General features: G+C 41.0%; 10 protein-coding genes and 2 long non-coding RNA genes across 12 annotated transcripts; 7 read left to right on the top strand and 5 right to left on the bottom strand.

Moving 5' to 3' along the window:
- Nucleotides 1-631: 631 nt before the first annotated feature.
- On the top strand, nucleotides 632-4332 carry LOC145701800 (bifunctional glutamate/proline--tRNA ligase-like). Its single transcript, XM_081779016.1, has 5 exons — nucleotides 632-672; nucleotides 830-2113; nucleotides 2160-3577; nucleotides 3622-3782; nucleotides 3826-4332. The coding sequence occupies exons 1-5, from the start codon at nucleotides 632-634 to the stop codon at nucleotides 4255-4257; spliced, it is 3336 nt and encodes a 1111-aa protein (XP_081635142.1). The 3' UTR covers nucleotides 4258-4332.
- Nucleotides 4333-5155: 823 nt separating this feature from the next.
- LOC145704361 (uncharacterized) lies at nucleotides 5156-7668 on the top strand. Its single transcript, XM_081781812.1, has 5 exons — nucleotides 5156-5416; nucleotides 6063-6354; nucleotides 6477-6772; nucleotides 6938-7106; nucleotides 7240-7668. Exons 2-5 carry the CDS (start codon nucleotides 6193-6195, stop codon nucleotides 7480-7482), a joined length of 870 nt encoding a protein of 289 aa, XP_081637938.1. The 5' UTR covers nucleotides 5156-5416; nucleotides 6063-6192; the 3' UTR covers nucleotides 7483-7668.
- Nucleotides 7661-8183, bottom strand: LOC145704363 (uncharacterized). Its single transcript, XM_081781813.1, has 2 exons — nucleotides 8034-8183; nucleotides 7661-7995 (listed from the first exon to the last, which is right to left on the bottom strand). Exons 1-2 carry the CDS (start codon nucleotides 8148-8150, stop codon nucleotides 7678-7680), a joined length of 435 nt encoding a protein of 144 aa, XP_081637939.1. The 5' UTR covers nucleotides 8151-8183; the 3' UTR covers nucleotides 7661-7677.
- An 826-nt stretch (nucleotides 8184-9009) lies between these two features.
- LOC145704456 (uncharacterized) lies at nucleotides 9010-9982 on the top strand. The gene is made up of 4 exons (XM_081781912.1): nucleotides 9010-9153; nucleotides 9208-9685; nucleotides 9736-9826; nucleotides 9873-9982. The coding sequence occupies exons 1-4, from the start codon at nucleotides 9095-9097 to the stop codon at nucleotides 9920-9922; spliced, it is 678 nt and encodes a 225-aa protein (XP_081638038.1). The 5' UTR covers nucleotides 9010-9094; the 3' UTR covers nucleotides 9923-9982.
- Nucleotides 9983-10179: 197 nt separating this feature from the next.
- Nucleotides 10180-14367, top strand: LOC145703642 (uncharacterized). The gene is made up of 3 exons (XR_014134372.1): nucleotides 10180-10270; nucleotides 13326-13394; nucleotides 13450-14367. It is a non-coding gene; the product is annotated as an uncharacterized LOC145703642 (long non-coding RNA).
- Nucleotides 14368-16056: 1689 nt separating this feature from the next.
- On the top strand, nucleotides 16057-18292 carry LOC145701799 (uncharacterized). The gene is made up of 12 exons (XM_081779015.1): nucleotides 16057-16331; nucleotides 16375-16618; nucleotides 16661-16715; nucleotides 16762-16848; nucleotides 16898-17064; nucleotides 17110-17155; nucleotides 17237-17332; nucleotides 17373-17474; nucleotides 17521-17596; nucleotides 17656-17761; nucleotides 17807-17905; nucleotides 17949-18292. Exons 1-10 carry the CDS (start codon nucleotides 16068-16070, stop codon nucleotides 17689-17691), a joined length of 1173 nt encoding a protein of 390 aa, XP_081635141.1. The 5' UTR covers nucleotides 16057-16067; the 3' UTR covers nucleotides 17692-17761; nucleotides 17807-17905; nucleotides 17949-18292.
- Nucleotides 18108-18762, bottom strand: LOC145701798 (uncharacterized). Its single transcript, XM_081779014.1, has 2 exons — nucleotides 18510-18762; nucleotides 18108-18467 (listed from the first exon to the last, which is right to left on the bottom strand). Exons 1-2 carry the CDS (start codon nucleotides 18760-18762, stop codon nucleotides 18301-18303), a joined length of 420 nt encoding a protein of 139 aa, XP_081635140.1. The 3' UTR covers nucleotides 18108-18300.
- Nucleotides 18763-18795: 33 nt separating this feature from the next.
- Nucleotides 18796-19911, bottom strand: LOC145704561 (acyl-coenzyme A thioesterase 5-like). The gene is made up of 4 exons (XM_081782013.1): nucleotides 19778-19911; nucleotides 19457-19735; nucleotides 19226-19413; nucleotides 18796-19183 (listed from the first exon to the last, which is right to left on the bottom strand). Exons 1-4 carry the CDS (start codon nucleotides 19871-19873, stop codon nucleotides 19021-19023), a joined length of 726 nt encoding a protein of 241 aa, XP_081638139.1. The 5' UTR covers nucleotides 19874-19911; the 3' UTR covers nucleotides 18796-19020.
- A 1598-nt stretch (nucleotides 19912-21509) lies between these two features.
- LOC145703603 (uncharacterized) lies at nucleotides 21510-22323 on the bottom strand. Its single transcript, XM_081780984.1, has 4 exons — nucleotides 21974-22323; nucleotides 21852-21926; nucleotides 21739-21809; nucleotides 21510-21689 (listed from the first exon to the last, which is right to left on the bottom strand). Exons 1-4 carry the CDS (start codon nucleotides 22302-22304, stop codon nucleotides 21588-21590), a joined length of 579 nt encoding a protein of 192 aa, XP_081637110.1. The 5' UTR covers nucleotides 22305-22323; the 3' UTR covers nucleotides 21510-21587.
- Nucleotides 22324-22550: 227 nt separating this feature from the next.
- Nucleotides 22551-24215, top strand: LOC145702973 (arylsulfatase B-like). The gene is made up of 5 exons (XM_081780274.1): nucleotides 22551-22742; nucleotides 22786-22881; nucleotides 22922-23449; nucleotides 23494-23778; nucleotides 23823-24215. The coding sequence occupies exons 1-5, from the start codon at nucleotides 22629-22631 to the stop codon at nucleotides 24102-24104; spliced, it is 1305 nt and encodes a 434-aa protein (XP_081636400.1). The 5' UTR covers nucleotides 22551-22628; the 3' UTR covers nucleotides 24105-24215.
- A 110-nt stretch (nucleotides 24216-24325) lies between these two features.
- LOC145704699 (uncharacterized) lies at nucleotides 24326-24854 on the top strand. The gene is made up of 3 exons (XR_014134483.1): nucleotides 24326-24402; nucleotides 24494-24693; nucleotides 24739-24854. It is a non-coding gene; the product is annotated as an uncharacterized LOC145704699 (long non-coding RNA).
- On the bottom strand, nucleotides 24833-25419 carry LOC145704697 (uncharacterized). The gene is made up of 3 exons (XM_081782168.1): nucleotides 25316-25419; nucleotides 25080-25275; nucleotides 24833-25042 (listed from the first exon to the last, which is right to left on the bottom strand). The coding sequence occupies exons 1-3, from the start codon at nucleotides 25392-25394 to the stop codon at nucleotides 24865-24867; spliced, it is 453 nt and encodes a 150-aa protein (XP_081638294.1). The 5' UTR covers nucleotides 25395-25419; the 3' UTR covers nucleotides 24833-24864.
- Between the last annotated feature and the right edge of the window lie 76 nt (nucleotides 25420-25495).

Here is a 25495-nt window from a genome sequence, read left to right as displayed (position 1 = left end):
AGTTCTTGTTCTTCTCGAGAAGGTCTTCGATTATTTGTTGAGGCTGAAGTTCAATTCGTAAACAAATAAGAAACAATTTACCTCGTTGGGATGCTTTTCTGCGCTAGAATTACCGGTGGTAGGTTCTCTCGGCGCGTCATCGAAAATATTTGACTCCGGAACTTCTACATCTGCTACTTTTGAGCTTTCGCATCCCATTTTCTCCGCAAAATTAGCCCTCCGCAGTTACTATCTCGGTCCGTATCTGGCTCTCTATTTGACTAGGGAATCCATAAGGAACCGGATCATGGCAACCGTCTATTTACAGGACTTTTATAGGCAGGCACTGAAGCTTTTCTCCTACCAAGGAAAGGTCACTTTTCATTATTTGTTTTCTTTGACAAGAAACATGTATCTTTGTCAAATATTATTAAAGATCAAAGTCGTTATTCTTTCTAAAATTCTAAATCTAAAATTCAAGCTGCTAATCTATTACGAAGAAAGCTGTAAATGTCTGACTACTCTCCTTCTCTTCCGTTGATTTAATTTTGATGACGGGGCACTAGAACAGATTTACAAATACTCCGACGCTCTGAGATTACGTCGGAATTTTTATTAGAAGCGACAGCTTATTTACTAAATATTTATAGTAATGAGATGCTGGAGAAACGCACTTACGGAAGGCTGGGTTACGTTAGCCCAGCTGGTAGTCCTTGATATTCTGCAATGCAGAATCTGCATGTCTGGAGGGAGAAATAAATACATAATTTGTTTAACGACGTATTTTGTTTAGCTTGACAATATAACTGCGTAGCTACTGGTAGCAAGTGGAATGTAATTTGAAATGCAGTTGTTTGAATTTACTTGATGACTTCAAAAACTATATCAACCGAGACTCGCGACGAGCTGAGAATCTTCTTTGCGACCAACAGTTGCGAGACTGCAAAGAAGGTGACATCATCCAGATCCAGCGACGTGGATTCTATCGAGTCGATCAACCCTACAAGCCAGCCAACGGTGCAACTTTCCAGGAGACTCCAGCTATTCTCTTCTCAATTCCAGACGGCCGAACGAAGGAAGTCGCAAAGACTGGAGCCAAGCAAGCTTCCCAACCAGCGAAAGAGCAAGTTAGAGGAAAAGGCACCAAGAAAGCTGCGCCCGGTCAAGCTGCTGCTGCTCCCGCACAGCCCGCCGGAGATGCCCTCGCTCTTTGGGAGGAAGTTACCAAACTTGGCGATGCTGTCCGCGAACTCAAGACGGCTAAGGCTGCTAAAGACCAGGTCACGGCTGCTGTGAACAAACTTCTCGAGGGAAAGAAGAACTACAAAGAAAAGACAGGACAAGATTACGATGCTAAAAAGAAGCCCGCTGGTGGTGCTTCCGCTCCTACTACCCCTGCAGCAGGAGGTGCCTCGTCTGAGTTGGCACTCTGGGAAGAAGTCAACAAGCTCGGCACTGCTGTCCGAGATCTTAAAGCTGCTAAAGCTCCGAAGGATCAAGTTACAGCCGCCGTGAACAAGCTTCTCGAAGCCAAGAAGAATTTCAAGGCTAAAACTGGCAAAGATTATGACGCTAACAAGAAACCTACTGGTGGAGTTGCTCCAGTCCCCGATCAAGCTGCTTCAGCCGCTGCCTCTGGTGGTGACCTCGCTCTCTGGGAGGAGGTTACTAAACTAGGGCAATCAGTCCGAGACCTCAAGGCCGCCAAAGCTCCTAAAGACCAGGTCAAAGCTGCTGTGGACAAACTACTTGATGGAAAGAAGAACTACAAGGCCAAGACTGGACAGGATTATGATGCGAATAAGAAGCCCGCTAGTGGTGCTTCTCCTGCGCCTGCTCATGCTGCCGCTGCGCCCGCTTCTTCCTCTGGTGATCTTGCCCTTTGGGAAGAAGTCACTAAACTTGGCGATGCTGTCCGTCAACTCAAAGCTGCCAAAGCACCAAAGGACCAAGTAACTGCTGCTGTTACCAAACTCCTTGAAGGGAAGAAGGAATTCAAGGCAAAAACTGGATCCGACTATGATGCGAAAAAGAAACCAGCTGGCAGTGCTCCCGCTGCGGCCTCTACTTCCGCAGCTCCCTCTGGAGCTCTTGCTGCCTGGGAAGCTACTACTGCCCAAGGAAACGCTGTTAGGTAGGCCAAATCATTATCGATAAGTCATGTTTACTCTGTGATTCAGAGAACTGAAAGCCAAGAAAGCATCAAAGGATGAAATCATGGCTGCCGTCGGAAAACTTAAAGAATTGAAAGAGACATTCAAGAAAGTATCAGGTACCGACTACGACGCCAACAAGAAGCCTGCTGGTGGATCGGCTGCTGCTCCTGTACCTGCCGCTGCCGCGACTTCCGCTGCTAGCCCACATATGGACTTGTGGAAACACACCGTCGAGCAGGGAGAGAAGGTTCGAAAGCTCAAGGCTGAAAAGGCTTCGAAAGAAGACATCACGGCTGCAGTAGGGGAATTGAAAGACCGAAAAGTAAAATATGAAGCTGCATCAGGTCAGAAATATGACGCCAACAAACCACCAACTGGAGGTGCTAGTGCTGCACCCGCTGCCAAACCAGCAGCTAAGCCTGCCAAGAAAGAAAAGGCTCCCAAGCAAGCTCAAGCCCCAAAGAAGGGCGAAACTCGCCTTGGAGTTGAAGCCAAGAAAGACGAAGATCTGCCAACCTGGTTCCAGCAGACCATCACCAAGGCAGGCTTGATTGAGTACTACGATGTGTCTGGCTGCTATGTTCTTCTTCCCGCTGCTTACAATATCTGGGAGCATATCAAGGACTTTTTCGACAAGAACATCAAGGAACTCGGAGTCGAGAACTGCTACTTCCCCATGTTTGTCTCTCAAGCTGCTCTTGAAAAGGAGAAGGAGCACATCGAGGACTTCGCCCCTGAAGTCGCCTGGGTAACTAAATCTGGTGATACTGAGCTTGCTGAACCTATCGCCATTCGACCCACTTCCGAAACTGTTATGTACCCGATATACGCAAAACGATGTCAGTCTCACCGAGATCTTCCAATCAAAATGAACCAATGGTGCAATGTTGTTCGATGGGAATTCAAACATCCAACTCCGTTCCTTCGAACTCGAGAGTTCCTTTGGCAAGAAGGTCACTCCGCTTTCGCCACAAAGCCTGAAGCCGAGAAAGAAGTTATGCAGATCTTGGACTTGTATCGACAGGTTTACGAAGATCTCCTCGCCATTCCCACGGTTCCCGGAAAGAAGACGATCAAAGAAAAGTTCGCTGGTGGCGACTACACTACCACTGTCGAAGCTTACATCAAGGCTGCTGGGCGAGCTATCCAAGGTGCCACTTCTCATCATCTTGGCCAGAACTTCTCGAAAATGTTCAACATCTCATTCGAGGACGAGTCGAAGGGCAAGGGTGCTCGAGAATTCGCCTACCAGAACTCGTGGGGCATTACAACCCGAACTATTGGTGTTTTGATCATGGTCCACGCTGATGACAAGGGCCTGGTTATCCCACCAAAGGTTTCTCGATACCAAGCTGTCATCGTTCCTTGCGGAGCAACCAAAACTGAAGAGGACAAAGCAGCACTCTTTGGTGCTTGCAAGGCGCTTGAAACTCAGCTCAAGGGTAATTTAAAATATGAAATGACGTCTAAAGAAGTTATTTTTAAGAATTCGGCGTTCGAGCTCACGCCGATCTCCGAGATGACAAGAAGCCCGGGTGGAAGTTCAACGACTGGGAGCTCCAGGGTGTCCCACTCCGAATCGAAATCGGACCAAAGGATCTTGAAGCAAATACGGCCGTCTTTGCTCGACGAGATACCATGGAGAAGGTAGGGAATAATTCTTTATTCGTCAGATTTATGTTAATTCTAGGTTACTCATTCCGGCATTCTTACTGTCCCATTCATTGCGAAGAATACTGTTTTGGAAACATTGGATAACATCCAATCTGACATGTTCAAGAAGGCTCAGAGAGAACTAAACGAGAACCTTGTTCGAGTTTCTACTACCGAAAATATCGTCAAGGATGAAAATGATCGTGCGTGGAAGGAGTTCTGCGGTGCCCTCTCCCAGGGCAAGCTCATTCAAGCTCCTTATTGTGACTTGCCAGAATGCGAAGACAGAATCAAGGAACTGTCCTCTGCTGGTTTAGACGTAGAAGCAGGAGCTCCATCCATGGGAGCGAAGGGATTGTGCATGCCATTCGCACCAAAGGGAGAACTGACTGAGAACGAAAAGGCCTGTATCTGTCCTGGATGCGAGCGAAAAGTGAAGGCTGTCACCATGTTCGGACGAAGCTATTAAATTTAGACGTAATTCTGCATTTAACTTACAATTACCTGTCCTGTTCAAAACTTAAATACTAATATGTAACTTATCACCCTAAACACAAAAAATAGCCCCTTCGAGAAGACTGGGCTATTTCAAGGCGTTATTGTTGTCTCAGGAATAAGCACGCAACCAACCGCTTTGTGCAAATTTGCAGAGATTTTCAGCTTTATTTGCTTGGAGCACAAAGTGTAACCCGGGCTCCAATTTTGAAGACAGGGAAAAACAGATTTGATTTTTTGAATGAAACTAGGTTTTCAGTTTCAAAGTATAACATATTTTGAGTCCGGTATTCTTATTGTAATTCTTGACATTCGACACAATACGTTTACTTCGAAAACGTCATCAAATCATCATACGTTACCTTTTGATAATGAAGAACTTTAGCTCAAGTTTTTGAAATATAAATAAGCACGTCATTTAATTTCATAACGACTACTTTATAACAATTGTGTCATGAGAATTTCCACTTCACAATCATTTCATAACAAGCTTCCAAACTTGTCCCACTCAAAATCGATAGCCTCTCTCATAAGAACGCATGCTCGTCCGTACAACCGCTCCGTATTGATTTCCGATTTTGGTTGATGCGGGGTAATAGTATCAGACTCCTATTTTCAGGAAGAAATTGCCAGATTTGCTGCCATTTCCTGAACTTACTTGTTGGACTCAGTTTCCTTTCGGGTTCATGTTATTTTTGGTTTCCTTTTTCCTTCGTGTGAATGATTGTTCAAACAAAGATCGACCTCTGGCCTTCTGTTCTGGGCCTGTAGCGCGCGCGCGGTGGTCACGCGCCGCGGGACATCACTGATTCAAGAAAACTCTTAAGATAAGCATGGCAGGACGCCATTACGTCAGCTGGCCGATGCAAAGGGAGAGAAAAGAGGTCACACGCCACAGGGCAGCACCGCCAGTTCCATCAGCGCGCGCTGAAACGTTACGCACTGGGGAACGGGCGGCACCAACCAGATGCGGCGCGAGAGGGCACTCATAACACTGAAATAGCGAGCCAGGCACACACTGCCCCACACACACGTACACGCCTCGAGGGGAAACACCGCGCACTCTCAACGAAAATAACAAAGAGAACAAAACAACATAGAAAATCATTCAAGCTAAAACTTCCAAAAGTAAGGTCCCTAATGGTAAATTTTGCCGCACTTCCTCAGATGGCACTAAGGTGACTCGTGGGATCATAATGCGTTTCGCAACAGCCTCAAATAATGCTCTTTCTAGACAATGATCCACGGTGGTCGATCACTTTTTACCGGCTGGGTAGTTGAGATTTTCCTTTCTTTTTTTTACGACTCCCAAGCGGTGCGCAATGAGCAACGAAAACATACCAAAAAATTCACTTTTTACTACCGATCGGTGCGTTTTCGAAGAGAGTTTTAGTCAAGATAGCAGAAGGTTTTCGCAATTTTACGATTTAATTCGACTTATATAGTATCATAATTTACATAACAATATTATATAAGACAACCCGCTTCCCTTCGATATAATCTCTGGAGCGTAAGGACTTATATTTAGAGACTAACTCGTACGAAGGAGCAAAATAAGTATTTTTCTTAATTTTAGATTGTTCATTCTGGTTAACATATCAACTGGAAGTCGTGAATCAAACTAATTTTAGATTTATTTGTCATACTTAGTAGAGATATTCATGATAATCGGACTCCAAAGCTCGGAATCTGAGTCCATTTTTCAATGTTTCCCGAGCGTAAAACGGAACAGCTTACTTCCTTTATCTCGTCTACTGGTTGACTAACTCTTTTATTCAGAGCCATTGAGATCTACCCTCTGCCAACCGGTCTAACAAAGCCTGCGATAACAACCGAGAATTCTCAAAAAACAGTTAGGGTAACCACACAGCCAAATATTTTACTGGGCTCATCCGTCAATCAAGTGCTGATGAATGATCTCGTTGTTTGGCAAGCAGCAATGGACGCGAAGGAATCACCGACTGCAGCTCCACCGACTCTGAAACCCATGAAACCAAACGAATCAATTTGGAAGCCGGGTGACTATCTTCTTGAAGTCGAGCTGATGAAATACTCGCTTGAAAACCGACATGTAAGTTATTCATTAAAAACTATTTCATGAATTTATATGACTCATCGGGAAGCGTTCCATTGATTCCTTTTGATGATGCCGCTCGAGCGTCTGACCAGCCGGTCATAAACAATTATTCTCAGATCTTCCGCGACAATGAGCCGGCGAACGCTCGTATCTCCACGGACGGCACACCGCGAATAACAAAGTCCGAGTTCTGGCGGGACTGCGCGCGTCGACTCAATCAAGTCATCAGCGAGCGAACCGATCTGTTCAGCGAGTACGGGCCTTTGGCACAGGGAGACGCATCTCAAAAATATCGAAATCTAAAGAAGGTTTACCTACAGAAACTCCACAAGGCCCATGAAACGCAAAACTTTGAAGAGGTCAAGCAGATGCGTCACTACCATGCTTTCAAGCAAATCTACCGACCCCAAAAGTAAGCAGATTGTAGAATTCAAATTACTCGTACTTTTTCTCCAATTATGTCCAATTAATCCTCATCCTTTCAGGCGTCGTCTCTATCTATTTTTATAACTTTTTATGTCACAGCATTTATATAACGCCAGCTATAAAGTATTTGAAATTAAAATTGCTTCTTCAGAGATAAAGGCTCTTTCGTTGGAAGCGTTTATTCTTTTCCATTTTCAATCGACCACTCGCCGATGGAGAACGAACCTGACAACAACGAGGAGATCGAGATGATCAACAATACAAACTTGAATAAGGAGAGCTCTGGTGCCGAAGCTCTTTCATCTAATCAAGCTCTCAAGGAACGGTTTCTTAAATTGCTTGTTTATTAAGTTGGTTAACTTTTACGACCTTGATGTATTTAGCCATGTTACAGTCTATATTATATAGATCGTAAACTCTTTTTACTAAAACAAACAAGAAACCAATTCAAAGCTCCTTCAGCGACTTGCCGAAGCCATGGAAGGTGCCCGAGCAGAAGGAAGGATTCACCAAATGAACATGGAGTCTCAAATGAACAGACTCAACATGATCGAAAACGAACGCAACAAACTGCTAAAAGAAGCCAACCAGCTTCAAGCAGAGCAACTCAAGTTCGAAAAGGAGAAATTCTTCGCAAGCAAGCAGCACGAACCAGAACCTGACGAGCCAAATCCCATGGATGCGATGGCTTTGTAATGAAGACTTTCCGTTTATGAGCTGTATTTATAAAAACAAAAACTAGGTTTAAATTTCCGCTTCCAATTTACCAGAGTTTCTGGTATCACTGCTATAACAGATGCTTCCTTTAATCCTCCCATAATATCTGTCTTCCATGATGGAAGTTCCATTGATTGAAAAAAAAATAAAGTTAAAAACGACATATTTTGTGTTTTAATTTAATACAGGATAAAGATTATCATCCCTAGGCGGATACTCGTGAATTTGCTGCATGTGTTGGAAAAATCGCAGGCTAGTTTGATGACAATGATCTCTCTGAGTGTTCAAGGCAGTCATTGTTGGAGCAGACGCTTCTGGAGCTTCTCGACGGATTGTCTCAAAAGCTTCTTCAATCAGTCGTTTTTGCTCGTTCTGCGCTTCTTCCGCTTTTTTGATGCAGTCCGATTGGTCCTCTATGATTTTCCAAAGCTGCTCAGTTCGGAGGTGCAAGTTCTTGTTCTTCTCGAGAAGGTCTTCGATTATTTGTTGAGGCTGAAGTTCAATTCGTAAACAAATAAGAAACAATTTACCTCGTTGGGATGCTTTTCTGCGCTAGAATTACCGGTGGTAGGTTCTCTCGGCGCGTCATCGAAAATATTTGACTCCGGAACTTCTACATCTGCTACTTTTGAGCTTTCGCATCCCATTTTCTCCGCAAAATTAGCCCTCCGCAGTTACTATCTCGGTCCGTATCTGGCTCTCTATTTGACTAGGGAATCCATAAGGAACCGGATCATGGCAACCGTCTATTTACAGGACTTTTATAGGCAGGCACTGAAGCTTTTTCTCCTACCAAGGAAAGGTCACTTTTCATTATTTGTTTTCTTTGACAAGAAACATGTATCTTTGTCAAATATTATTAAAGATCAAAGTCGTTATTCTTTCTAAAATTCTAAATCTAAAATTCAAGCTGCTAATCTATTACGAAGAAAGCTGTAAATGTCTGACTACTCTCCTTCTCTTCCGTTGATTTAATTTTGATGACGGGGCACTAGAACAGATTTACAAATACTCCGACGCTCTGAGATTACGTCGGAATTTTTATTAGAAGCGACAGCTTATTTACTAAATATTTATAGTAATGAGATGCTGGAGAAACGCACTTACGGAAGGCTGGGTTACGTTAGCCCAGCTGGTAGTCCTTGATATTCTGCAATGCAGAATCTGCATGTCTGGAGGGAGAAATAAATACATAATTTGTTTAACGACGTATTTTGTTTAGCTTGACAATATAACTGCGTAGCTACTGGTAGCAAGTGGAATGTAATTTGAAATGCAGTTGTTTGAATTTACGGGATGTTTTACCCCGGAAATGATTGTAAAACAAGGATAATTGCCTGATAACGCTAATTAGCCCGCACACTTTTCGGAATATTTTTTAACGTCCGAAATCGGTTGACGAAAATCTTTCAAGGTAATGGTTCGTTCTTTGGGTCTAAAAGGTTATCGCAGGAATCACTAACTTTTTTCATTGGCGCTTTGGTCAACGTGGGCAGACTCGAAAAATTTTGAGACCAATTGCGGACCAACCAGTCCATCAATACTAAAAATATAAATCCAGAAAAATTAGCCTTCAGTTTTTATTTGAAAAATGAACTTCGCTAGATACTTTGAGAAGCTTAGGGAGAAGAGAAAGAAATCAAAAGAGAGGTAAGCTATCCTAAGAAGCCTTCCGACTCTGGGCTTAACTACTAAATTTTTTAGGAAAGATCGGAGAGGAAGCCAGAATGAGAACTATCTCCCGCACAGCTATTCGGCGTACCCGCAGATGTACTTTCCTGTGGGCAGAGAAAGTCAGCCACAAATTGTACAGCCTGCTGGGTATCACGGACAGCAGATGGTTCACACTGGCTATGATACGCGAGGATATCCGACTTTTACTTCGACGCCAAATCTGGCGATGCCGATCTACAACGCTCACCCGAATGTGATGCCGCCTGACTACCCTCGCTTGTCGACTTCAATGTCTCATCCTCACGGATTGGTGATGCCGCCTTCTACGCCACATGGGGTGTTGATGCCTGAGCAACATCCGCATAGCTTGCTGCGGACTCCTGCTGCGAATTCTTCTCCGATAACTGGCGAGAGAATCGAATTGAACTCATCTTCGGAGACGGTGGCGACGAGAGAAGAAAAACAGCCACTTCCAGACTGCATCGTACCTACCGATCAGGAAATGCCGGTAAGTACTAATTCATTACAATATAAATCATTTTCTAATGTTTTTTCAAGAGTGTCATCGACATGGAAGAATTGTGGCGACCTCGGAGAACATCAACGATGACACGACTTGCCAACTCTTTTCATGACCTGTCCATGAAGGGTAAAATAATTATAAAAATCTTGGACTTTTTAACATTCATTTTTAGACAAGGAATGGGAAGGCTTCCGATCAAAAAGAGGCGACCACTACTTTTGAAAATCAAGAGCGAGAGAGAGATCACTATTTCACCTTTTCACTGCACTGAAACCTTCTCCCGTCTTATTTTTAATAAAGAAATTTTTACATTACACCATGTATTTTCATAACTTTATGCATTGAAGGGAAATAATAAATCCAGGCCGCAAGTTTCCAGCGATGTGCGCGAATTTCTCCGATCGCGAAATCTCATATTCTTCGCGGCGCTGCGGCGCCCCCGCGACAATGTTCCTCCTCAGCAGATTTCTTCTTGGGATCGCTTCCAAAGCAAAGTGCTCGATTTTTTGAAAGTGTAAAAGAAAAAGATGAAATCGAAGGTTAATCAGAGAGCTCGAAGATCTTCGAAAGGTACTTATACTAAGAATTCTGCGACAGTAGACAGTTCTTTTTTATTTAATAAATAAGCGAAGAAGGGGGTTAACAATTTTTCGGGTGCCTTTTTATTCAAAGCAGCAAAATCTTTCCAAAAACAATATTTATTGCTCATCCAATTCAATTCCTCAAATACAAAGTGGAACATTCCATCATACTAAAATATCCTTTATAAGAATACAATTGTATGAGAACAATGGGCTATTTTAATTTTTGATTGACAACTAAGAAAAGAGGATGATACTATGATATACTGTAATTGTGGCTATTTCCATATCTTAGTTAATAAAGAACTTGGATCGTTATGCAATTTTAAGTATAATTTCATTCGGTGAACATAGTTAGTAAAACGAGAGAGAAACGTTTTATTCGAGTGGACTGAAATTCGATCATCTCGAGGTTTGGCTAATCCGCGCTCTGGAGGATAAAGTTGGTTTTGGAAAACCAGTAAACTGCCAAAAAGCAGGATTTGCTTCTAATTGTTAACGTTTCTTCTAGAAACAGTTCAACCTCTCTACTGATCCTCCTTAAAAGTACTTCTAATTGAGGCCTCACGCTTGAACCGCCAACTTACAAACTAAGCTACCTTCAGGCCTTTAACTACCTTCGCACGTTAGATCTGTTTCTCAAGAAATTGTCTAGGATTAGACACGTGCGGTTCGCAGTCGCAAGCTGTTTTATCACTTTTTAAGCTTTTAAAATCCAAACTTTTCGGCCCTTTTCTTTTTTTGAGATAGTGGTTGATTTATCGGGCAAGGTTGTGTGAACTAAAAGACCTCTAATGTCGCTGCTTGTAATAGCCAGAAATCTGATAGTTTCAAGCGTTTTTTAAAGCCGAAAACTTTTGAAATAATCTTATCGCGAAGTGCTTTTATTTTTTGGTCGAAGTTTATAAGGCAGTTGCGTCATGATGGTAAGGAAGTCATATTTTTGAGGGTGCAAACAGTCTTTTGGGATAGAGATTAGAAAATTCCTTCGATTTTCCCGGTTTTTATTTTGCTTCTGGAATGTTTGAACGTTGCAATTGTCGCTTCGGATGATGTCAGCTCAATCTGGCCTCGGTAAGTGTGCTTGAGCAGTTGATTGATGCTGCACACGTGGGCACTTTGATCGAAATCGGGAACGGTTTCCTCGGCGCCCTCGTCACTCATCGGAAACACTTTTTCCTGCAACAAGATTAGAAAACATAACGTGGCCCCCAAGTTTTGAACTGAAAGACGATACTGGCGATAACACCTTCGATAAGGCTGTTCTTACTAAATATTTCGCGGGGATGTCAAGTCCTGGACTCCAGTCGTCATCCGGGCCATTTTTATCAGCAGTTTAAAGGGCAATGACGAGGTTTTATAAACTGAATTTACAGCTTAGAAATTGTTGTCAGTATAAATTGAGGAATTGCCTGTGAGAAAAAATTGCTGAAATGCTGATCTTTTCAAAATACGGGGATTCAAAAACTCGTCTTCAAATCTATAATTTGAACAATAATCCACACGTAATCTCGACCCAAAAATTGCGTCCAACAGTCTCTTGAGTGTCGTAAGAATGTCATGTTAGCCGATGAGCTAATCTTGAGAATACGTGAGAATGACGGCACCACATAATCTTTGGATTTCGAATGTCTTGTATTAGGACTTCGAAAAGTCAAGATTTATGACAAACGTGTCACGGGGAAAAATATACGTTTCGACAGCTACGATAATTTTCAACGATTTCTGGTAATTTTTGAAATCAAAGAACATTTCGAATCGATAACAAGTTCCTTTAAAAGATCATGTTTTCATGAGAAGGCAATTATTTTTAGCATCCCTGTCGTCCTAAGAACACGTTTTGAGAAAAATGGATCAACCAACTAAAACATGTTTTTTTTTGCGCAAATCAAATATTTAGAGAAAACATTCATTTTTTGTAAAATATCAAAATAGGCTCGAAATTTCTTTTTCCAATAGATTTATTTTATGTGGTTATTGTAAAAGATAAAGGTTGATTGAGAGGCTGTTATGGGGCGAAGACAAAAGCGGTCGAAACTCTTAAGAGCTATCGTGAAAGTAATGGCTATTTTTAGCAGGAAAGTCGAAGTTAACGTGCAAAGCTATCAATTTTTTTTTCCTAAAAAAGTGGTTTGTTGAACCGCGCGCGCGTCACCTTTCCGATTGAGATAACTCGCCCAGTCGCAGGTGCGAAATTTCCTTCAACCACCGCATAGAATTGAATTCTAACCTAGTCTCAGACACACGTCACTTTTCAAATGAATTTTATTTCGTCCCCTATCAAGTGAGTTGGAATCACTGACTCAGTAAGTGGCAAAATGTCCAAAATTGAATAAACTTTTTGTCAGCGCGAAAATTCGAAAATTGCTTTTTAGAAAACAAAAAATACTTTGCTTGGTTTTCAAGCTCTTTTTTGGTCATAGAAGCTACTTTTCCTCCCCTTTTCTTTGCATAGTTCAAATAGCATTATACACCGAGTCTTGACGTTTTAAAATCTCAGTTTAGAGTTCACCAAGTTAAAAAGTGTGAGGTTAACTGTTAGACACCATGCATGCGTTTTCAAGTTATCCGTCGGTTTTTAAAAGGAATATTGTACAAGAGGAGACCACAGGGCGGTAAAGCATGATGAAGAGCACATCCTCCGTGAAATTGCGCTCTAAATAAAAAACTTCAAATTAAGTCACTTGAGTTTATACCGCGTTTTTTCCTAAAAAACGGGGTTGTTTCTCAGTATGTTTTCAGTCCCTAGAAGGAGATTGTCGAGGAGACGAGCTTGACATTCGTGGCTAAGTCTTATCGAAAATCTTAGACAACCAATGTCAAAGTCTAGTCGACAATCTTAGGACAAGATCTCTGGCGGTAATGAGCACTTTCACTTGTATCACGTTTCTCGCTGAAAAATCATATAACACCCAGCATTTACTGTGGTGGCTTTTTCATCCGTTCACAGGGCGCTTTTCTTTCGCTCTTCTTTTCACCACAAAATTGCTCCCTAGAATCGCCGTGGATTATTTGTGCGTCTAATAAGCGTGCTCTTTTTCTAGGACTGTTCGATGCAAACGCGGCGATTGATCTGGCGCACGCTGTGCAAGACTTGGGCCTTGGCATGATCGGTACGTTTCTACTGTTGACACACGCGGGCAGCTAATTTAATGTTTTCGTTTAAAGACGCCGGGATGGAACCACTGCCGGAAATTTCGCCAGCCAGTAGGAAAAACGCTGCGGACGCCGCTCTCCCGAGAAAATCATGTGAGAGGTTCAATCTCACCGCCTCAGCGAAACGGGCGCTCTCGTCAGTCCTTGCCAATCGAAGACACAAAAAGGAACCGGTCAATGATTATTAATTAACAATCGTCAAGAGAAAGACACGACGTTCGATCTTGTTCTAGACGGATAATCATAAACAATTTTAGTTACGGTACCACTCTGGGCTCGTTACAAAAATGACAACAATAATTATTTTTTGACGAGTAATGAATATCAAGTAGAGTTAAACAAGTTTCCCTGTCAGAGTTCTAAAACTCAAAATTGGAATTAATGAACTTGAGCATCGATAAACCAGCTTCCAATTATAGCTCATCCTTCAGGTATCTAAAAGTGGGGTGCCGAGGTGACCAAGAATGACAGTTTTTGACCGCGAATCAGCGAGTTCACGCCCATTTGCGGGCACTTAGCAGCTTTCCGGACGTTCCGGATCATCCAATCTCATAATGCTCAAGAGGAGACTCATTTATTCACATTTATTCGCTCAATAACACTTTGCCTTTTCGCGTTTTTTTTTGTCGCTTTTAATTATTTTTTTTTCTGAAAATTAAAATTTCAGAAAAATTTCTTCTTCTTTGAGCATTCGGGTAAATTAGCTTGGCTTTTCGACTTCTTGAAGAAAAAAAAATGCGCTGATTTGGTTTACGAAGAAGAAAAAAGACCAAGAAGCAGTCAAGAAGTAGCCAACAAGAAAATTTATTCTTTGTATATAATTCTGTGCTCGAATAGAACATTTCTTGCAAACATTGATCACACCTGTCTTGTGGCTCATTTTAGCATCGTTAGCAGGGCATATGAAATTTAAAATAAGTGTTGGCGACATTTTTGTAACCCGACGAGATTTCATTTCAGAATATAGCAAGATGGATTTTTAATTGAAAACAGATCTGTCATTCTAAACTGATTTAATTCGCTATCAATAAATTTGAAAAAAAAGATAAGACGACGTTGATTTGCAGGAAATACAGGTCGTTAATTGTTACTATCATTCATTTTAAAACCTGTTCTTATGATAAGAAAAAAACAGAACTGGAAAAGTTCATTCGGAAAATTCTGACGCTATTCTCGGCGCAAAAGTGTTGTGGAGCACTCATTGTACCGTGAAGCGCTTCTCATTATGCTCGTTCTTGTTTTTAATAAGGGTCAGGAGTTCCATGAAGATTAAACCACTTGGCGTTTCCCTGAAGCCGACCCAGAAATATTCTTCACACGACGGAAAAACATCTGAGTGCTCCTTGTTTCGCATGCATTTGAGACTGTCACTGATTTATAAAAAGAGTTAGCACGAAGAGAGAGCGTGCTAGAATTTTCCCATGCCTCTTTGGAAATGTTGCTTCCTAACTCTAATTCTAACCCTAACTCTTAAAGTACCCATAACCCTAAAGTCTATCGAACTGTGTTTTCGTAAGAATTTAAACGTTGACTAAGCAAATAAGCAAATATAAACTTATCAGGATTAAAAGCAACGTCGGTTACACAAGAAAAAGGTCTTAACCACGCGCTCCTCTTCTTGATATCCGATCTTCAGTTGTCTAAACAAAACGTGCGAAAAATCACTAGATAATGTTCTATAATGGCTTAGAAGGTAATCGTGTGGCGAATACGGTATGCTGATGCATAGGCTTACCGGACAAAATTTCAGCCATTTTTTCTAGCTTAGTATAGCAGTAATATGGCCTATTTTTGGAAAGCCCAAGACCCGGGCTTTCATTTGGTACCCATATCGAGGGGGTTAGGTCATGCCCGCAAGGCAATTTTTGAGGCCGGAAGTACAAAAATAGGCGTTAGAACTCTTGCATCAAATTTTTCGATGCATTTAGGCGACTGTCGAATGTTCTAGATCGCCTAAATGCATCGAAAAATTTGATGCAAGAGTTCTAGTGCCTATTTTTGTACTTCCGGCCTCAAAAATTGCCTTGCGGGCATGACCTAACCCCCTCGATATGGGTACCAAATGAAAGCCCGGGTCTTGGGCTTTCCAAAAATAGGCCATATTACTGCTATACTAAGCTAGAAAAAATGGCTGAAATTTAGTCCGGTAAGCCTACTGATGCATAAATGTTGTCTAATCCAGTTTTGATGTGAAATCGGCGCGAAATCGGCCGCCGCAAGAATGGATTATGACAGAAGTTCGGACATGCCGCCTTTTGTCCGAAAACGCCTGGACGAACGCGTTCAAGTAACTCGCCACTCATTTCCACGAACGAGTCGTTGATAGACCTGCCAACTGCTGATTGAAGCAATTACGGCTCAATTGGCAATTGCTCCTTTGCTCTTGACTTTCAACCGCCACGACAGCTGAATAAAGAATTTGTTAATAAAGTACAACTCTACAAATTTTCAGAACGACAACTTCATTGATTGCAAAAAACTTTGCTACAAAAAAATTTCTCCTTGAATAATGACAAGCGCGTAATATTTAATGATTTCTCACTCAGAGATAAGTACTCAAATATTTGGAAATCTTCAAATGTGGTTATCTGCAAGTCGACTTTCTTTCTCTTCTTTTCTGAGATTAGAAAATGAAGCTTTTTGAGTTCGTAGCATTAGGCTGCGTTTCAGCCAGATTTGTGGATGTCATTGATACGCATGAAATTTTACCATTGGAGAGATTTGCAAGAAAGAAGGCGGGAGTAAGAAAAGAGAAGCCAGATTGCATAAAAGACTATCAGTCCCCATCTGCTGATGCTCTTCAAAAGGCGAATCGATATTTGGAAGGACATGGAGTTTTTGATGGACACAATGATCTTCCAATGACTTACACTTACTTGACACCAAAGAATCAGGTCTTTATTTCTATTCTAACAAAGTTTATATCAATGTATTCAGGATCTTTCGAAAATTAATCTGTATGAGCGCGAGCCACCAGGACAATCAGATCCAAACATCTGGCCTCAAAACTCACAAACAACCATTCCTCTGGCGAAAGAAGGACAACTTCGTGCACAATTTTGGTCGATCTATTGGGGATGTTCTTCGAATGGAAAGGATGCTGTTCTTTGGGCGCTGGAACAAATTGATGTTGCCAAAAGAATGATTGAAAAACATGATGAGTTTATTGTTCCCAAAACAGGTTCATTATGCGATTTTTTACGAAATGATAATGTATTTTTAGCAAATGAAGCAGAAGCCCTGATCAGAGATGCTAAATATAGGAAGGGATATCGAAAGCGGGAAAGAACAATTCTAGGATGTTTTAGTTTTATCCCGATTAAGTGTTGCCTCGATTATGGGCTTAGAAGGCGGTCACATGATCGGTGAAAGTTTAGCTGTCTTGCGCCAGTTTTATGATCTTGGGGTGAGGTAATGAAATCAAGGAAGAAACCGCGCTCGCCAGTTTCGAAATTTTAAGATACATGACGCTCACTCATTCTTGCGATCTTCCTTGGGTAACTTCCTCTAATGCTGATAGCAAGACAGATGTTGGACTGTCAGAGTTTGGGGTGAAGGTTGTGCAAGAAATGAACAGAATGGGAATGATTGTTGATCTCTCACATGTCAGCTCTCAGACAATGCGAGGTAAGAAAGCGCTCTATCTGAAAATTTCTTTATTGAAGTTTTTAGATGCTCTTGGAAACGTTACTGCACCAGTGATGTTCAGTCACTCAAGGTTTTTGATCCATTCTATGGTATATATATTCGTTAAATGTTAAAGCAATAAGAAAATATTTTCAACGATGTTTTATTAAAGTGCCCGAGCTATTGCCGATCACCCTCGAAATGTCCCCGATGATGTTCTTCAAATGGTCAAGACAAATAACGGTGTTGTTATGGTGGTTTTCTATGCGTAAGGGAAATAATCTTTTTAACCAATAAAAGATTATAAGAGGGTTCGTCAAGAGAGGTGCAGTTGAATACGACGAAGATGGCAATACAGTCAACATTTGCATAACTGCGGATGATGTTGTCGATCATATGATGCACATTGGGTACTGTTCTTTCTTATTTCTAAACTTTAGAACTCAATGTTTTTAGAGAACTCATTGGTTGGGATCACGTCGGCATCGGAGCGGATTACAATGGAGCTGAAGATTTCCTTTTGACGCAGAAGGAACGGTCAAGTTTAGAGTCTAAATATTTAATTCTTTTTCTAACGATGATCGTAAATAGATGTATCAAGCTATCCTCTTGTTTTTGGAAAGCTGATCGAGCGTCTTGAAAAACTTCCTCAATACGCAGAAGCGGAAATCGAGTCTATCGTACAAAGAATTGCTAGGTGAGACCTGTATAATTATAAGTTTCTTTGAACGGGGTAATTTAGTGATAACATTCTACGAGTTTGGAAAGATGTCGAGGAAGAAGCTCAAAAATTGCAAAATGAGAAGGAGCCTGATTGGAGCTGGATTCCAGAAACTGACAGGTACTTGTTATTCTTGCTTGCACATTCATTTAACGTTACAAAGGACCTGGGACGAGTCGAATTCTTACACTTGCAAATCTGGGCGTGACTGGCCAGAAGAGGGAGAAGAAAAAGATGAAGGAAATTCAGCGTTTTCGAAATCAGCTGGCGTATTTACTTTTGTCTTTGCATTGTTTCTGATCAATTTCTAGCCCTGGAATTTATTGAGCATTAATAAAACATCAACATTAATGTCAAAGTCATACGTGTGAAATTCTTAAAATGATACGTCCATATACCGTGTCGTTCATTTAAATAATCAATATGCAGCATGTTATTTAAATGACGACACGATATATGGAGGATTTCATATTATATGCAGGTAATTACTGTCTCTGCAAATCGCATAATATACGTCACAGGTTTTCGCGGAGAATTTCTTTGACCCTTCTATGTATGCTTCGATATTCATTAGCTTCCTTTAGCTTTTCTTCTTCTGACTCATTACTTGACCAAATGAGCCCGCATTTAAGTTGTCCTAAACTCATATTCGAGCAATGCACAACAGGAATTTCCGGAAGAACTAAAAATTAAGATAAGCCTCTAAAACATAAAATGATGTTACCTGCTAAGTGACCAGAATGAAAGTGTTCTACATGGCAGTTCGGTAAATCACCGAGAAAGTATTCCATCAGTTCTATTGCTAAGTCAAAGCTTGGAGTAATTGTTCGATCATCAAGGGTTGAGAAAAAATGGAGTTTGTTGAGATTTTCAAGAGGGAATCGTCTTTCTTTTATTGACTTTGCCGCTTCATAGTTCAGCTCGAATTCTCCTTCATTGCCTTCTTTCTCTGTTGCATAGTTTATATAAAATATCATTATTGTTTATTTTATAAAATAAAACTATTTTCCTTTCCACAGAAAACCACCAGGGCCACGCAAGACAACAAACGTTCCATATTTTGGCGAAAATGCTTGTCCGAATTCTTCCGGTAAATTGAAGTATTTTCCTAGTTCTGCGAGATCATCAATTTGCATGTACTCATCCATTTTCTGCCAGCGTTGGCCCTTGTAGGTAAGTTCTGATGCGACGGGAAGCTGTGTGCTTCCGGCTTGAGCTTTTAAAGGGTATTTTTGTCAGCTGGATAGATTTTGAAAAAAGCTAAAATCGACCGTTCCTATAACAAATTCAACGAGATCTGGTCGCAGTGATCCAAAAGCTGTCGCCATGTCTGTCCCTTTACATTGCCCCATCAGAACTACGCGGTCTCCATAAGCTTTTTGGTGAGACAATATCGTTCTAGGGATGTTTTGTGAGTAATTGTTCCTACGATTTTTTTACTTGATGGCCTGCTCGACATATTCCAACGGCATTCCATCACGAGTAAATAATACTGGCTGTCCGTAATCCTGGACATTGTAGGCGAGCTCCAAGACTAAATAGCCTTCTCGAGCCAATAAAGATGATCTTGCGTCTTGGATGTGATTTATTCCTCCGTTGATATGAATGATAACGGGAAATTTTCCGCCCTAAACAAATTATTCCAAATTAAAAGAAACATCCGACGCTGACCTTTGCCGGATAGAATAAATTTCCAACAATATCTCCACGCAATTCTTCCTTCACAATTTCTTTTCCAACACCTGAGTCAACTGTTACACTTTCTGTCTTTCCATCAAGCTCGAATTCCATCGATGTCTTTTCAAACTCTTTTAGGATAAATGCTGTATTTTCACATGTAGAGGTAGAAATAGCATCGGATATTTGCATTTCGGGTAGAGAGATTCTCCCAAATTGATCAGATTTCACAGGAATGGAGTTGCTAAAGGTACTCCCCATTGTATCATGGTACTAATATATTCTCAATAAAAATGGCCAGAAAAGAATTATCACCTTGATATTAAGATTCGTACTCAAATTTGGCGTTAGACCTTTCTTATAGTAGCTGAATCGCTGCCCAAAAAGTATCCTCTCAGGTACGGCTCTCATTTTTCTATCTCTGGAATCAACTCTGCTTTATTTTTTTTATTTCAGTTTAAAAGTATGCTTAGAACATTCTTGCTCAACGCCTACGGGGTCACGTCAGATCACAAATGTAAACAATTGTCGTCTTAAAAATTTTGAACTTTGAATCTTGTTCGTCTTTGTTTCGCGGAAAGTTTCACCAAAAAATAAACTGACTAATAGATTCTGAAAGTTGAAAAAGAACGCTTCTAAAGTTGAAGTTGAATGTCACCACACGGTTCTTCAAACAGTAACTGCCTGCTCGTAGCTAATTATGATGGTTTCGCCGATTATGTCGCTGATTATCTAAAACGTCAACTGAACTGCATTGGCCCAAGCCCTTGGGGTTCCTTTATAAGACGCGAGAGGCGCTCCAATTTATACGTTATCGGTGGCGGAGACGATCTGACACCGAAAATTAAAAATGAAAACGCTAATATTTATTTTTTCTTTATATGTCGTTCAAGGACAGAATTCAGAGAAAAATGCGACTGCGGAAGGAGCGGAATTTCAATAATCAAAAACTTTTAGAGAAAAATGTTTCTTAGAAATAATTATTTCAAAACCGTGATAAAGCGAGAAAACTAACACAACAAGAGCTTGAAAATATTTATCAACGGAAATGGGAAAAAGATAGAAAAAAGTACCGAGAAGCGCGTCTTGCGGGAATGGAGTCATCAATGAACCAATATAAGAAACGATTCAAGTTGTTTGCAGGGATCGGTCAATGTCCACATATCATAAATATTCAGCATACAAGTTTGCATCAAAATCGTCAAAGCCTTTCAATATTTGAAAAGGAACAGAGGTGACAGATCTAATGACAGTAACAGTCAAATTTCCATAACTTGCAAGAATTAGAATGACGTTATTAGGGACAAGAGAAACCAAATATCGCGGACACAAGACAAGACATAACGTGTCCTCTTGAAGTTCACTGATTAGGTTTAATGCCATTCAATCCCAGGGAAGCTTAGGTCACTATAATTGATGACAGCGTGAAACGACATTGACCGATTAAAGACAATCCGGGGCATCTTGAGCAGCGTAAATTCGAAGCCAAGTTTGAATCGATGCTTCTCAATTGGGGAAAGCGAGCTGCGATGATTTACGCGCAAGAATACGCTCGAGCTTTCGCTCGAAGAAAAAGGCTCTGAAAGAGGGAGCAAAACTTGGAGCCCCGAAGAATGAAAAGCCAAATGTGATTTTTATCATGTCAGATGATCTGGGCTACAACGACATCTCTTATAACTCCGATCATGCCTTCATGCCGAATATTGACTTCCTAGCAAACAACGGAATGATCTTCGACTCTTTCTACACCCAACCAGTTTGCACGCCATCTCGTGCTCAATTTATGACAGGAAAAGCTAGAAATAAAATTATCGCCTCTTCGGTATTCTGTTCCTTCTTTTCTAACTCTCAAAGGGCGCTACACAAACCGCTACGGCCTTCAACACAGAAATATCTTGCCCGCTCATCCCTCTGGAATACCTGCTGACGAAAAGACCTTCCCCGAGTACTTCAAAGAATGTGGCTATTCTACCGAAATGATTGGCAAATGGCACTTGGGTCAATTTTCTTCAAGCTTTCTCCCACAGAATCGCGGATTTGTCCCGGGTTTTATATGATATATTTGCGTCAAATTTACAGAATAAGCAGTAGAATCTCCCTGGTGGGATCGTCGTTTTTTCGTTTTTTATGCTTCACACGTGCCGAGGTCTTTCACAACGGCGTTTTCGCAACATTTCTTTTCCGTGTTGAAGATTTCATAAGCGCCATTTTGTTCATCAAAACAACACTAAATTCAAAAATGAGCATGAGAAACAAATTATTATAATTATACTTACATCAGTTGGAATGTCCGATGGTGTGAAAGGGACGCAAAAATCAGTATCGTAATTTCGGAAATCGTCATTCGCTAAAAATATGAGAACTCCATCTTCATCAAATGAAAGTGAACCTGTTAAGTCAACTAGTCTCTTGGCAAATGACTGATCGCACTGACAAATAGAGTGTTCGATAGAGCTGCTCCCGCCTAAAATAAAGCTACATTAGAAAATTTTCGCTTGAGAGAATTTTTACCGCAGGTCTCAGTATCTGAATCGTACTCGTACATCTCAGTATAGTCGAAATGATTGTATTCCAAATCATAAGCGCTATACTCAGAGCGTGCACATTTGATACACTTCTTCCACCAGATGAACGATCTGTCGATCTCGTCCACTGGGAGTCCAACTGCTGGATCAGTGGAGTCGAAATATCCCCGACTAGCACAGCCATAGTCTTGAAGCTTTTCGACTTCGATTTCTGTCCAGTGTAGCACCATCTTTTCAACTCCGAAAAGGAAAGATGTGTCTCTTGGTTGGCGAGCATTAGCGGAGGCAAAAAATACGATCTGTTTAAAAATCTTCATTTTTCAGATGATTTTATATGTTTGATTGATTGTCGTTTGATAACAAAACTTACATCTTTGCTGGTTTTATACTCGACTGTAACCGCGAGATGTTTTTTCTAATTCAAAGTCGGAACCAAACCTGTGGAGTGTTTTGGATAGATAACGTGCCGCACATAACGTGATTTTTTCGCAATTGTCGATTGACAATTGTCGTTTCCAGTTAAACCTAACATTTCATAAATATGAAACCTACTGAAAGATCACTGGATCGGAACTGTAAACGGAGCGGGACATCATGTTTATCACCGACAATGCTTCAACTCGCCACTGATAGGATCAAAGATGGAAATGTGTGGATACGATTTGCGAGAAGGCACGAATAAGAATGGAGTTTACGAAGACAAGGTTCGGTACGACTTGAATGGAACTCAGAAAGTCACGATTCTCACTGATGAGGTATTTAACCAATTGATTGTTAGTTTCTCACATTTTATTCAAGTTTAACAAAATCGTCAGGAGGCACAACAAAACAGAGCCGCTTTTCGCTTATCTCTCATTTCATGCGGTTCATACACCAATTGTGATCAACAAAAAGGTTTGGCGGGATATTGTTTGGGATCTTAATTAGGTTTAAGGATATTACCCAAATCAAAGACACGTACCAGCGAACAAATAAGAACTGCAACAAAAAGCGGACTCAAATTCTCTCGATGGGTACCGGAATGGATCGAGCTATCGGGCGAATAGTCGAAACACTGCAGCGAAACAACATGTGGGAAAATACTATCATCGTATTCGCAAATGACAACGGTGGCCGCGCCACGATTTCTGACAATTTTCCATACAAACGAAACAAATCTTCTACCCTTGAAGGCGGTATCAGAGTTCCCGCATTTATCCATTCCAATCTTCTTCCTGAAAGTCGACGAGGAGAAAGAACAGACAATCTGATGGACATGACTGACTGGCTTCCAACACTTTTATCAATGTCCCAATGCAGAGCTCGGCCTTTTGCGGACAAGCCACTCGATGGAATTGACCAGTCGGCAATGATCGCGTCCGAGATTGAAGATGTTCCTACAACAGGCCCTCGCGATGAAATTCTGCATCATATGGACTATCTCAAGACATTCTCGCATCGAAATCTCGAGGATCCAAGAGAAGTCAGAATAAGAAATTTTTATCATTTGTCTATTTTTTCTTTTAGTTTCTGACTCCCATCCGAGAAGAACTAAAAGAAAAGGGCTTCAACATCAAATTTCACACTGGAATTCGATACAAGAATTGGAAACTTCTGACCGGCTACGTTGTTTTCAGAGACTACAAACTCGAGAGACATCATCTTGAAAGCCAGACTGAAGGCTCGGGTGATTCAGATCCTACTCTTGAGCTTGGTAAACTTGTGGCTCTGTTTGACATAGTAGAGGATTACAGAGAAAAAACGGACATATCCGAGCAAAACCCTGAAATCGTGAAGCTTTTACTTGACAAGGTTTGTTGGACACACTTTCAGAACGAATGATATGATATGTCTAGCTCGCTGACTACTACCAGAGCTCGGTTGATATCAGATTTCCAAAGCTAATGCCAGAAGCTGACCCGAAAAATTTCAACGACACTTGGACGCCTTGGATTAAAACAGCAGAAGAACATGGCTTTAATCACCCTCTTCAAATCCAGTTCTACAACTTAGAGATCGATCGGCTTTTCTACTCCGTCGACATGCACCTTGTTGAAAATTCCGAATACCGGAGTGAATTTAAACTCAGAAAACACAGCCGCGCATCTATGAGGAAATCTGCCGCTGGAAATGCTTAATTTGTGTAAAAACCTTGTTCAATTATTCTGTATAATTCACGAGTGGTGGCCGATACATGATAAATTATAATGCCGATATAATTTATGCACACGACTTCAAAAAATATCGAATAAAAAATTGATTCTTCGATAAAAAAAATGCCGAAATCGCGTGTTGAACTTTGCAAATTTGCTCAGAGCGAGATTTAGAATGTCTTTTTACTACGTCAAATATTGAGTTACAGGTACCCGGAATTACAAAGAGACAAAGTTTTTGAAGTGTCAGAGAGACGTTCCTTCAAAAATTTCTTTTCTGAAAGTAAGTAGCGAGAATTTGAAGAAGCCTAAGATACTAATTAGATAAGACAGAATAAGAAGTTCGTAAATATTAGCAATACAAATAAATTCAGAAGCATGGTGAGTTTTGCTGACGATAACTGGTTCCGAGGGCTGATCTGTTCCCTTGCTGCGTTTGCGATGATAATGATCGGCTACGCCTCGTACTACGGATTCCTCAAATCAAGATGGCCAGATTTTGATGCTTACTATGACGGAGAAGACGAAGAATTCGAAGCAAACCAAAAGAAGATTGAAAGTTACAAAAGCCAAGGTAAAATTGAAAAATTTCACGAAAATGAGTAAATTTCATGTTTAGCTGAATCTGAGACGGCCTCAACGCAGGATCAATGCATCGAAGAAAAAGAAAAAGAGTCAATCAATGAACACGCGTTCTAGTGAAAGATTTTTATTAATAAATTACGCTCAAATGATTTTTATCAATCTAGTATTTTACAGGATTGTCGCATTCTGCACAGTGATAGCCGAAGTTGAAGCCGCTTGTGCCGATTTTTCTTTCATAATAATTTCTACGGCCGACACAGTTGTGGCAAAAGCGCTCATCGTAAGCATTCAGACCTTCTTTCTTTATGAGTTTCTTCGAAGAATATCGAGGATTGGAACTGACGACTTTTAAATTGAAATTCGAAAGTCTTTTACCTTAGGCTCGATTTTCTCGGCTGCTCAGTTGAGAGATTGAGCGATTGCGTAACAGGCGGAAGGATAAGGTTGTCCTCTCGTGTCTTCTTTGGCACTTTAGGTTGCACCTTCGTGTACTTCGCAAGCTGCCTCTCCAGTTCTTCTACTTTTCTCTCTAGTGCAATTATCTTATGAGACTGCAGGAACTCCGCGGGCCCTTAAACTTGTTATCAAAGAAGAGTGACAGTTGTTTATACTTTGCTCGTGCTTGTACTTTTCGATTGCTTCTTGAACAATCTCTTGAATTGCTTTTTCTAAAGATTCACTCCTCGACATTTTAACTCGAAATTTTCAACCGCTGATACAGCAAGTACTGCCAAAAATCGTCAGGAGACGAAATCTAATCACAGAAATGTGTACAAAACACTTGATAGTGT

This window comes from Oikopleura dioica, chromosome PAR (assembly GCF_907165135.1).
Source record: "Oikopleura dioica chromosome PAR, OKI2018_I68_1.0, whole genome shotgun sequence".
Taxonomy (NCBI): domain Eukaryota; kingdom Metazoa; phylum Chordata; class Appendicularia; order Copelata; family Oikopleuridae; genus Oikopleura; species Oikopleura dioica.
This window is presented reverse-complemented; position numbering and strand designations above follow the sequence as displayed.